Genomic DNA, 12,790 nt, shown 5'->3' on the forward strand with positions numbered 1-12,790 from the left:
GAGGGACACAAAAATATAATTTGTTCATATAATTTTAAAATAATATAGACAAAAATAAAGTGGTGGAGGATGCAGATGTTAGTCTTTCATGGTGCAAGCAGTTACTTCGTTTTGCTATGTCTAAGGCAAGAATAAAACTGTGATATTTCATTCCTAGTTATGAAAGCCAGAAGCTTAAGAACTACAACAGAATATTAGTATAAATACTGTTTTTAGAGAACTTTTACAAGAAGCAAGTAATCTGTTTAATCTTTACGTTGGCCTTTAATGTTTTTTTATGATGAACTGGGATGCTGAAAGGTAGCTGGTGACAGCTCGTTTTTCTTCTTTGAGATTTTATCAAATCATGTTAATGAAAGAAATGGTGTTGAGTATGGCCAGCTGGAATAAACTTACTTTGTGTGTCATCTTACCTTCATACAATCTCCAGCAACTGTAGATACTAAATTGTGTGCATTTGAGTATCAATGCTGAGCCTTCTGTTCTGCCTGACGTGCCTGAAACACAGTCTTCGCCCGAGTGTAGCAAGCTCTGGCCCTTGCTTCTGAATCCTCTCAAAATGTATCTTTTCTGCAGACTGGCACTAACTGAGCTGTTTAAGTGCTGTGATACCTTACTAACAATGAACACATCTGCTGCGCTGCACTTCTGTACGGCCCTATCGCATGGTCAGCTGGTGCGTTTTGTGCTTGAATTATCTGTGTGTTTCCTTGGGTTGTATGCTCCTCTGGGCAGGGACCGTTGTCTTACTCTGTTCCAAGCACCAAGCACAAGGTCTGTCCTGAGCAAATAATAGTTCAGCTGCAAGATTGTCTGTCCCCTGCTTGCTGTGTTCTTAATTTCTAGCTACAATTATTTACCATAATGTGCCTACTTGTTTAAAACTTCTGTGCAACTGTAAAACACAGCGACTACTCCTGAGCTCTATCCTAACACTTGACCTGGATCTACTTCTACAATAAAGACGATTTCTTAGTAGTTGAAACACTCGCCGGTAGAACAGGTATTGCCTCATTTTCCATGCCTTCCTAAGGTCTGGACAGAAATCCATCATGTGGTTTGCTTTAAAGCCATCTGTTATTTAAGATTATTTGTGTGCTTTTTACATGGATGTTGCACACCTTTAAGTTGTGGACGGGGGTGTACTGCAGGACTTCAGCCTCCCAAATGTACCTGAACGTGAGTCTTCCTGTGGAGCTCATTGCGGGCGTACCTATCGCCTGCAGTGAGAGATGCTGCAAGGTGATCTGGCCACCTCCTTCTGTCTGGAGCCAGGTAGAGGGAACTTACTTTGGTCTTGGCAGCAGAATTAGCTGTTACCTGTGGTTGTACTAATGTGACTGCCACGCTTCTAGAGCTGCTAGTGTCACCACCAGTGACAGTGCCTCGGTGTTGTAGAGATACCCTGAGACCTCTGCCAAAGCTTATCCTCAGGTGCCTTGCTGAATGATGAAGCCTAAAGCCTGAGACAGGAGCAATGTGCAGATCTCCACTGAGGAGAATCTGAAGCGTGTTTCTTCACATTTAATGAGGAGAGGCAAGCACACAGGGAAGGGGGAACCTGCAAAAGGAGAAATGTTGGAGCATTATTTAAAGCCATAGTTACCCAGAAGAGATTTCACAGCTGGGTAACCTGACTGCAAATCATTCCACAGCCCCAGACCTCCTGCGTTTGGGGGTTGTCACAGTAATATTGCCTGGCAGGAGTTTGGCCAGGCCAGCTGGGCAACCAAGAGGTGCAGTTTCTCTCTGCAAGTCCTAGCCTACGAATCCAGCTGGCATTTCCTCAGACTTCTGTTGATTTCTTAATTGATATTCCTCAAATAAAAGTTAGACATTGGCTGTATAGTTTCTATTACTGTTTATTGTAATGAAGTATTATAGGTTGATTGAAATGGTATGCTCTGCCTTTTCAGTTAACTGGCCCTGATGCTTTAGCCAGCTTATTGAGACAGGACGGTGTTATTAAAATAACTGTCTGTGATGAACAGCTATATGGAAGCTTCTAGATAAAGAAATATTTAACATGTTGAGCTGTAGTTTCTGCGGCGGCTCTGTAGTGAATGCCTGCACCCATCACTGTTGGCTGCCATTAGTTGTCTCTCCTCAGCCAGGTGACTTCCTCACCATTTTGAAATGCAGGCTTTTCTCGCTGGCCTGGAGTGTCTGACTGTGCTTAACAAAACAATTACGTGTCTGTTCCAAAGCCCACTAACTTCTGGGTTGTTTTGTAACCGAAAGTTAAAAAAATTCTAATTTATAATGCATTCATTTTATGTTTGTTGTTGGTTTGTTTTTTTTTAAACAGTGCAGAACTAAGCAATATAAAATACTTCTGCAGCTGAAAGATTACATGATCTTGGAGGAATTTTTATCTTGTCTTTATTTTAAATGAAGGTTTTGGTTTTTTTCTTGACTTTCTAGGTTACACACCAGCTTTGGCCTGTGCGCCTAATAAGGATGTGGCTGATTGCCTAGCTCTCATTCTGGCCACGATGATGCCTGTTTCGTCGAGCAGCACATTACCTTCCCTTACGTTCAATGCCATTAATCATTACACCAACACCTCAAAAACTGTCACCTTCGATTCCTTGCCAATCATGAGGAGTGACCATAGCTCTTACTGTACTTTCAACAACATTGGCAGGGAAGATGGCTACCCGTATACAGAAGAAGACGAACTCAATGACTCAGATTCTGAGACCTATTAGAAGCTACGTTTTGTAGGTCTGAAGAGTGAACCCTCACGCTGGAAGGTCAGACTTGTGCTTTTGAAAAAAAGCTATCAGTGTTTGAATGCAAAAAGAGGACAGACCTTTGAGAAGATGTGTTTTTTTTTTTTTTTATTGTGGTTGCATATAAAAAAAAAATCTGTGAGACTCTTAGGAGGATTTTTAAGAGCATATTTTGCAGAAGAAGCATAAATTCTTGAATAAGTACTTGGAATCCATGGCAAAAAAAAAAAAAAAAAGAATGTCAAAACTGTTTTATTTAACTGTATTCTACCATTCTGGTTTTGGTGCCGGGACTAGTTTCTGCAGACTGGGCACCCTACTTGATGTAAACGAACAACACTATTGTACAACACAAAGGATGCTAGATTTAAATATTATCAATAAAACTAAAACCCTTTTGAAGGCAATAAATGAGTTTGGTACAGTAGGCATTGTTTGTGCTGCAAATTGCCAAAGGACCAAATAACTTAAAGATTTTTTTTTTTTTTTAATTAAATACCTTTTTGTGAAAACTGGAACAGGTTATTTGAGAAGTTGTTTTAACCAAACCTTAATTACTTCTGAAAAAGAAGCTTAGATTTGGTTTTAAATGTTGATTTTTTTTTGTTTTGTTTTGTTTTAAATCATCTGAAAGCCTTCCGACACTATTAAATGTACCATGAAAGAAAGCAGATGTACTTTTAAGTTTTGTTTTCTTTTTCTTTTAGGAGAAAGGAAAATGAACTTGTCATACTTTTATAAATACTAAAATTAAACCAGCTAATGAGGTGAAGTCAGGGTGAAAAATGTACAGTGTAATAAACAAGGGAAGGGGTGGGAGATGTGGGAGGGAAGCAGTAATTGTTGCACAGTTTTAGATTTTTTAACTTCTGGGTTTTGGAATGAGATTTTTTTTAATTTAAAAATACACGAGTAACTTGGAAACTATGAAACTGCATAAAAAAATTGAAATGTCTTGATAACCCTGTTGTGACTGAGAGTTCTTTTCGATAATTTGTCCACTTCCTTACATCACAAATTTGTATGTAAGATTAAAATTGTATATCCCTATCACTTTTTTTTTTTTTTTAAAACCCTGGAGTTACAAGGGGGGGAGGTGAATTTAAAAGTATATTTCCCTATTAGAAAAAAAGTACAGTGTCTGGTCTGTGGGAAGAGCTGTGTATCTTTGTTGTGCTCCATTTAGAAAATAAACAGCAGAAACAAGTCCCTGTAACGTAGTTCAGACTTGCCCGAAAATTTTTTTTTTTTAATTTATAACAGACTACTGTGGGTTTTTTAATTGCCTGAAGAATGAAAAACTGACATAAGTAAGCTGAAGTTTTGTCTGTTAAATATGAATATTTACTTTATTTGGCTCTGCTTTAACTATAACTGTTACTTTTCAAGTGAATTTGTTTATGTACATGCAAGGAATCCTTGCATGTCCTGGTAAAGTACAAATAAATTACTACAAACTGATTCCAATTTCCTTTTTATCCTTTTTGTATTGTGAAACTGGAAATCTTTATGATATTGTAAATTATCAGCTGGTTTTCTGAACATAGTGTGGAAACACGGGACAATATTTTGATCTATTTGATAATTTTGTGGGTTTTTTGAAGAATTAATGAGCATGTACATAGAAATAGTGACTGCTTGAATACTGTATTTACCTGCACTCTTTCAGTACTTCAAGATTCCTGTATATTTTACGGAGTATAATAAAACCCAAATGTGAGTTCTACTAATGAATAATTTATTTGTATCTACTAAGCATTAATTACAAAGTCTCTTTTGTTGAACTGTTAGAATTTGTAAAATCTACTTCACAAAGGCTTTGCCAGCATTTTAATTCTAAAGTGAAGGTGAGTTATTTCAATTTAAAGTAATTCAAAATGTTAGATGACTTCACTATTCCTTTAGGCTTCCTTCTAAGTATTACTTTCTTAACCATTTGTGCCTGTGTTCATTGTTCATATGTGCGGTATGTTTGCCCGTGAGCAGAATTAGATGACTTCAGGGAGATCGTGATTTCTGTGTTTTCTTCCCTCTGAATATTTCGACGTGTAGGGCTGTGTGGGAGTGATGTTTGTCCCTCAGCTGAGCGTGCAAGCAGCGCTCCAAAGATCCATGTTGGCCTGTCTTGAGATTCACTGCGTCTATTTAAATACAGAGGGTGAAGCAGCACAGTCCCGTTGTTCCTCATATGCTCCTGGAAAATCTGAATCAGAATGCCAAGTAGCACGCCTGTTATTTAAAAGGTAACAATTGCATATTTCTGTTAATGAAACTGTCCCATTTTTGTTGCTTCAAAGGAACCGTGAGCGAGATTATATTAATAGGCCTTTATTATCTGTGCTAACTTCTATTTGACTTCAAGATGAGCTGTTACCTCAGAGTGTGGTGCCTGTAGCCGTCGGGCAGTTCGTAGGAGGGGACACCCCTGTCTTTGAAAAATGAGCAGGGCAGTAGAGACTGAGAACTATTCATGACCACTGGGTGACAGGGGAGAATAAGCTCAGAAGGCACTGGTTTAAAAGTTGAAGATTTGGATATGGAATACAGGCAAATGCAGAAAACAGTGTGGTTGAACACCTTTGTTTCCTTATGTCAATCAGAAATTGTGCCTCTCTTTCATTTCATTACTGCGCACCTCTTGAGGAGGAAAACTTTTTTGCCGCATTAAATTGCATTATTTTTAAGTTTTGTGAACTACTTAGAGCTAAAGATCTGTCTTTTTTATTACAAATTGTTAATTCCATTTAGGAATTCAGAGTTCCACAAGTTGTGTATCTCATCTGTCTCATCATTAGAAGTTATTCAATGAGCCTGTACATTGTAATTTGCATGCATTTGGTTGTTTCTTTTTTAAACAAAACAAAACAAAAAACCAAAAAAACTCCATTACTACCTGGCACTATGAGTAGGACAGAAATTGTGCCTTGTAAGTGATAATTGGGACTATTATTAGAATGTGGTCTTATTCCAAAAACAGAGCGTGATTTGTTTAGAGAACACGCTACTGTGGTCAGAGACCACTTTCTTAATGAGAGGTCAAGGAACAGAAGGTTCCTTGTTTCTGTAAAACAAATAATGCTGTCTGTGGCTGGGGGGGGTATTTAAAAAAAAGAAAAAAAAAAAAAAGAAAAAGAAAAAGAAAGGAAAAAGTGTTCATACCTCGGTGGAGGCCAGTTCACTTCCAGAAAATTATATTGGAACCTCCATCTTTCTAAAAGAAATCCTCCTCTTTTTGTACAGATGAATAGGGCACGGTTATTGTTACAACCTTCATCCAAACAATCTCTTGGATTTTCACCAAGACAGAGCAGCGAGCCTTGGCTGGCCCACTGAAGCCCTATATTAGAATAAAAGAAACCCTCTTTATTCAGGGTGGGGGTGTGGGGGGGGTGGGGGGCTGGGGGTGGGTGTGTGTGTGTGTGTTAAATGGACTTCAGGAATGAGAACAACCAGCTCTGCTCAGCTTTCTGTGTACTCTGGCTTCTGGGATGTTGTAGGGGTTTTTCAGTTCTGACAATAAATGTTCTGCAGGAGAAAATGCCACGTTAGTATTCACCTCCCAGGCTGAGCTGTTACTTTGAGTGTAGCACGGTAGCATAAATGCTCGATGCTGTTAAAATGAAGAATGAGTTTGTCTTCCCCCTGCCCCCCGAGTGACCCCACTGTAATCAAAAAGATTTTTCTTGTAATTTCTTACAAAATCTTGACGTCTCTGCGTCTCCTGCTTTGTATTTCCTCCTATTACTCTTTATTGCTTCCCCACCCCTAGATATCTCCAAAATAATGATATATTTGGAACAAGCAGAGCTAGAAATATGCAATTTATAAACTTGGATCTTCGTTGTGGTGGGTTTTTTTTCCTGGTCGTATATTTTCTGGTTTAAAATTCTGACTTGTCTACCAGGCTAAAGAATTAATAAATGTTTCGTTAAAAAAAGTTAGTATTTAAAAATGAATGACTTCAAAGTTTTGCTGCTTTTAACATCTACACAAAGGACACTGAAGATCCCAAAGCTGCTCCCTAGGCTGTATAGAAGATCACTAAAAAGGAGCATGTGACAATGTTTACGCATTCTTCAACCCAATAATTCTGGTTTTGAGAGGAATTTGCCTTCCTGTCTTGCCCAGAAATTATGTACATTTAAAGGCAACAACTACTGTAGTAATCCTGAATTTATTTATTATTTATCCTCTATTTATATTCTAGTTTACAAAAAAAAAAAAAAGATAATGTTCATTAAATCCAGCTGGTTTGAGATAACACAAGTGTTGTTCTGATAGCTCAGCTGCTTTATTGCAAAAAAAAAAAAAAAAGTGTGTGGTGACCTTTCTGTTAATCGTGCAATGACTGGGTGAGAGGATAAGCCTGTAGGAAGACTGTAAGCAACAGTGACTACTGCACAAGACTGCTGTCTAGCACATACTTGCGAGAAGTTTTTCCATGCGCGTAATCCTGGAACATTTTTAAGAGTGCTGGATGTGTCCAGGGAGCCCATACTACTTCATTCCACGTTTGGATCAGTGAGGTTCACATCTTAAAAACTGAAACCTAAATACGAAGGGTGGGTGTTTATGGGAGCAGCAGTTGCGGAGAACTGGAGGACGTGCTCTGTGGCTCGGTGTACCGCAGGCCGGGTGAGGGAGGTCCGTGGGCCTCCCCGCTGGCAGCTGCGGCGTACTCTCCTCGTCTCCCGCCACTTCCTAAAGAAATGCCATCGTGCTTTTGGTTAAAAAGCAATGATTCCTGATAATCCAGTCCTGGGTGGATCAGACTAATAACCTTGGACAGAAGGGCCTTTATAATCTCTTAATAAGTAGTTTAAACTTTTAAGACCAGTTCCCTAAGTCTGGATTTAAACTCAGCCAAATCCATTTTAGTATCAGGAGAAAGTAAGTATTCGAATTCTTGAAGTTGGTCCAGCAAATTCATATAAATCCTTAAATCCAAGATTGACTGGTAATTATTGCCCCTTGTAGTAATCTCTCAAAGATTTGTGATGACTTCCTTTTAATTCTTTTATATGCTACAGAAGCTGATGGGACAGTCGGAGAAGAATTCTTTCAGATTAGGATTAAACCCCTTTTTTTTAATAAATTTGTAGCTGTGACTCTAAATTGACCAAGATAGTAATTTATAAAACATGGGTCTCCTTTACAGACTGAAACCCAAAATGTTAAATGTGAAGAGATGCAATACAGGCCTCTTTGTTTGTTTGTTAAGCTGATAGCATTGGCTTTTTTATTTTTCTGGAGTCCTTTTCTCACTGTAATGTCCATATGTTTTGAAGACTGTTAAGTGCAAAGGAACCACTGTGCATTAATTTGAAATGGCAAAACAACTGGTCATTCTTAAGAAAATATCCTATTATTGTATTTATAGTGATCTATAAGCCTTATCACAAAAACCCCTTCGTTTTATTGCTTCATAGGAGAAGCAAACGCCTGGCTGGACGTTGTAAATGTCACCGAGGTCTCTCGTGTGATCCACGTATCCTCACATGCCTACCAAGAGAAAAACTGTCTGAAATGGCAGCCTCGGAAAGCGCGTTTCTTTCAGGTGTTCAGTCATCTAGAGCCCAGGAAAATCACAAGAGTGTTTTGGTTGCCCTTCCCTGGGGGAAAAATAGTTACAGATGTGACTAAAATTTTCAAGCTGTGAGCTTTTTCCTGTCTCTACAACTCACCTCACAACTGAACGTTCCTGACAGGGGAAGACGACAAATGTCCCTGCTTGTGGGACTTGAAGATTTCTTGCAACTCTTTCCAACCCAGTGTCCCAGTCTCCTTAGCACTGTTAGTTGTCTTCAAATAAAGCAGCATCTAAATTATCCATGCCTCCCTGGTGCTGTGTATAAAAAATACAAGATAATAAATTAAAAATAAAATAAAAAATATAAAATAATAACTCTTATTTTACATTAGGATAAACTGAGCTCCCTCCATTCCATGCTATGTTATAGGAATTTTCAAGCTGAGGTTGGAAAAGGAAACTTGCCATATTTCACCATGGAACTGTAAACATAGTTGAATAATATGGAACCTGAAGAGCCTTTCAAGCTGTCTTAATAGTGTTAGTGTCACTAAATGTTTAAAGAGGAGAAAAACACCTTACATTCTCTTTTTTTTTCATTAAAATTGCAATAGAAGCAACCAGAAATTTTGCTATTCGGATTCACAACAGAACAAAACAAGTTGATGTAGTTCACAAAGCTTAAGATACTGAGGGCTCAGATGTTCTTTTATGTTAAAAGAATGTATTAGATACCTTAAATAGTTTTAAAGCAAAATCTAAGGATTCACATCCTATCCTGTCATCTATTTCCTATCCCTTGCCAAACTTTGTTATTCAAGCTGTCTGCATAGTTTTCTTAAAATCTTAAAAATCCTTGTTAGAGTCTATTAACATTTTACTGAATTCAACCCTTTTAATCTCTTCTACCAAGAGTTTGTTTGATCTGCTGTGCGTACCGCTATCATCTTTGACTTCTGACCTGCGTGGCCTACGCCTGCTCTCCCAGGGGAAGGAGGAAGGAGAGCGCAGTGAATCTCTGAAGTACTTCCATTGCCGTTGACCATTCAAAACTTGACGGAGCAATAACTCTCACTTCAACCTGTGAATATTTGGGGTTTTCAGGAACAGCATTTGTCACCACTTTTGGGTTTTTTTTTTTAACCTACAGAAATAGAGGAGGAGGGGGTAGTTCTTTCTAGCCACTGAATCTGTGTGTGTGTGTCAGTAGTGTTGTTTAGGTTCAGGTCCTCTTTCTGTAACAGCTCTGAAAATGTACTTTTCTTCACTTGGCTCTTTTACTTGCTTTAGATGGTATGTCTGAAACAGCCAAAGAGGTCAGTCAGTTTTTTGCATTGGTCCTCTTGGGTTTTCTGTGATGCTGGGGTGTTCGTTAAAATACCTGATGCTGCCAGACGGGTCACAGCCTGGGCAAGACCATGCTGTGCCGCACGACGATGGCTTCCTTGCTTCCGTGTTGATTGCAAGAGGCTCTTGAAGCTCAGTCACTTCAGTTCACCTGTAGAGATCTACCTAAACGAGCTTATGCCCACCTCTGCATTGTGAAGATCTCTGCTCTGAACAGATTGTCCCAGTTGGTCACCAGTTCCTCAGCCTGTTCACATGCCTCTCAGTAGCTGAACTCCAGCGTCCTGTTTGCCACACGTTCCTTCAGTGTGCTTTCTGGGGGTTTCTCTCGCTGTAAGCAGAGTATCCCTACATCCACCTGGAAAACTCACTGGCCGTGTGAATCCCAAAGCAGCAGATCCCTTACGAAGAAACCCCCAACACCTCTGACTCGTGTGCTGTTACCCCTGCCTGGGCAGACAGTTCCTCTGGTTGTCTTTCCATCCCAGGGGAAGCATCAGGGCCCTTTAAAGACATCGTCCCCGCTGCCTGTCTCAGACTGGATGTTCCCTTGGTCTCGGTACAGATTTCCAAATCCTGATTTAATTTAAGTCAACAGACTGAGTGAGTTCAAACTCTTCTAGTCTTAAGCTGTACTTCCCGTATGTCAGAAGATCCTTGTGTTCTGGTTTGTTTCTGGTTGTGCTCACAGACAGAAACCATTCAGGAAGCTTTAATAAAACCGTTCGTACCCATTGAAGAGATATTGGATGCATTACAGGGTGTTAGGAGTCTGCCGGTGCAAACATCAGCCTTGCTGAAGGCTTCTCGCACCTCCTCAGTAAATGGTACATAGCTTCACTCGCATGAACGCTGGCTTGTTTGGGAGCGGGGCTGCATTCGGCAGGGCAATGCTGGGATTGCTGTTCCAGCGCACACCTCCAAAACCCGCCCGTCGGTGGTGGTGAGCGTTGGAGGCTATGGCCTGGTCACCCCGTTTCAGAACGGATACGTCTGTTGTCACTCAAAGATCGGGATGGCGGCGGGGGGGCGGGGGAGTTAGTTATTGGTAATTCTCCTGCATGTCTGGTACTGTCTGTTCCACTTCTTCCAGCGTCTCTTTGCTAAAGGCTGCTTTTTTGGGTGAAGGGGACAAGGTATGAAAACACACTCTAATACTTGCGCCTGCTCTCCTCAGGGAAGAGACAGAGCAAACCCATGGAAACGGTAGGGCCAGAATGGCTTGTTTTCGAATAGTTTCGCCATACCCAAAATTAGAATAGCTCTGTGGAACACACTTTGCAAGTATCTCCCAGATAAATGCTTTTTTCTTCCTTAAGCATAGCAAATACAAGTAATGCTAGTTACTTGCTTAGCCTCATTTGTTGTGATAATGACAGTCTGCTTTGGAACTAAATCTGAAACAGTATTTCGTGCACGAGGATGCGTGTTTTTCAGTTTACAAAGTGAGGTGGGGAAGGCTTGTCCTGAGAGCTGAAATCCTCCAGCCGTTCGTTGTTCCTTTCTTTTAGACTTGGTCATGATGGTACTAGAACCAGAAGGACAATAAGCACCACAAATGCTTTTCTTCTTTACCCTGTATGTTCTGGAATTTGTGCAGCATTCAGCAAGACCACCACCGTGGCTGCCAAAGAATTAATGGTTTTTAATAACCCTGCAGTGGGATGGCCTACTTTTGCATCAGCAAGTTTATGTCTAACAAGAGACAGACGTTCCCCTCTCTGTATTTCAGTCCAATATATGCTGCAGGATAAACAAACCTGTTGTGCTGCTGTATCAAAACTGAGTGTGACTAGGTCCTGGCTCACAGTAATACAGCTTGGAGAAGGAAGGTTTGATAGAGCCCAAGATCATAAATATTTATATACTTATTTTGTGTAAATATTTATCTTAAATATTGATATATTAATAAATAAACCTTGAGGTAGAAATTCAGCAATTTCTTGGTTGTTTTGCTTTCTGAAACCAGAAAGCAAGTTCATTCAAAGGAGGAGCTTATTGAGCACCTTTCAGTGCACATACTTGTACCTGCCGTAGTGATTCCAGTTTGAACACATCTCGGAACTGACTCAGGCAACCGAAACGGAGATTCGCAGCTCTCCTCTTAGCGCTCTGCTCCTCACTGCTCCTCCCGGCCACTGCAATGCAACTAACAGACTGAGCAACTGGAACGCGAGGACTCACCAGCGGAACGGTTGTGTTTATTCCGTTACTCAACAGCTATTAGGCAGATGAAGTCGTAACAGCCCATAAGACCACACAAAATCATAATGCTTGAGAATAAATTATCTTCTCTGAATTTAACCCCAAATTAATAGCCTTTGAATATTCTCCACCCAATTCCTTCACTGCAGTAGAACAGTTTGTCACTGCAGTACAATATTTATAGCACTTAATCTAGTTATTGCTCTGGAAACAATGGTGTGTTTTACTCATTTAGCAGCAGGAACCTGCCATCTGGTACACGAGTATTTATGTAAAAACCTTGCTGTCCCACAATTCATTCTGTGCTTTTCACAGCTCTTGTTGAATGAATTTATGAACCATGTGTAAGATGTCTTAAAGTCAAAACTGTCTTGAAATGACCTCTCTTTTACACAGGGAAAGTTAAAGTACTTAAACAGTAAATAACATAGTCGTTGATATTCATTGTTTTCTTCAAACACAATTCCTTACACAGTAGGCTGGAAATCATGTCTCAATGCAGTCTAGTTTTTCACAATCACTTGATATCCTCTTCCCAGACTAGCTGTTTTGTAGACGTTCACAAGTGTGATGTTCAGTTACTGTTAAAAGTATATGAGAAAACTCACTGAATTTTCTAATGGGATTACAGACAACCGAGTGGCCAGTAAATGGTAATGATTTCAGCTGGGAGTTTTTGACTCTTAAGAAAAAAAATAAATCACAACACACTAACCAGAAATCAGAACCTCACCTTATACGAGCTATATGTATGTATACAGATATATTTTCATGCATGTCATGCACGGTATTTGTGTCTCCGTTCCCTTTCCAGTTTTTCTTCCTTTTCCAATGGTTTTCTGTTCCATTCATTTCCATACTCCTAGCCAGGACCCCAGAAATCCAAAGGATTAAATTAAAAGGAGCAAATTCAGTTGAAATGAGAAATATTATTTTCCCCAATATAAAACATCTCAACACATTACAACAATCC

At 39.7% G+C, this 12,790-nt stretch overlaps 1 protein-coding gene across 7 annotated transcripts in view; it reads left to right on the forward strand.

Moving 5' to 3' along the window:
• The window catches only part of ANKRD28 (ankyrin repeat domain 28), a 138,500-nt gene that overhangs the window by 122,314 nt on the left and 3,396 nt on the right, over positions 1-12,790 (forward strand). For 4 of the 7 annotated variants that reach the window (XM_087772068.1, XM_087772090.1, XM_087772058.1 and 1 more), the window contains one exon: positions 2,425-4,196. In XM_087772068.1, coding sequence (XP_087628194.1) covers positions 2,425-2,711 — 287 coding nt within the window. In that variant the 3' untranslated portion in view covers positions 2,712-4,196. Of the gene's footprint in view, positions 1-2,424; positions 4,197-4,787; positions 5,054-12,790 lie in introns of those variants that run through there. The other 3 variants (XR_015707823.1, XM_087772047.1, XM_087772077.1) reach the window with 3 other exon arrangements.

This window comes from Nipponia nippon, unplaced genomic scaffold (assembly GCF_047370975.1).
Source record: "Nipponia nippon isolate SJK-2023a ecotype South Korea unplaced genomic scaffold, ASM4737097v1 scaffold_1, whole genome shotgun sequence".
Classification (NCBI taxonomy): Eukaryota; Metazoa; Chordata; class Aves; order Pelecaniformes; family Threskiornithidae; genus Nipponia; species Nipponia nippon.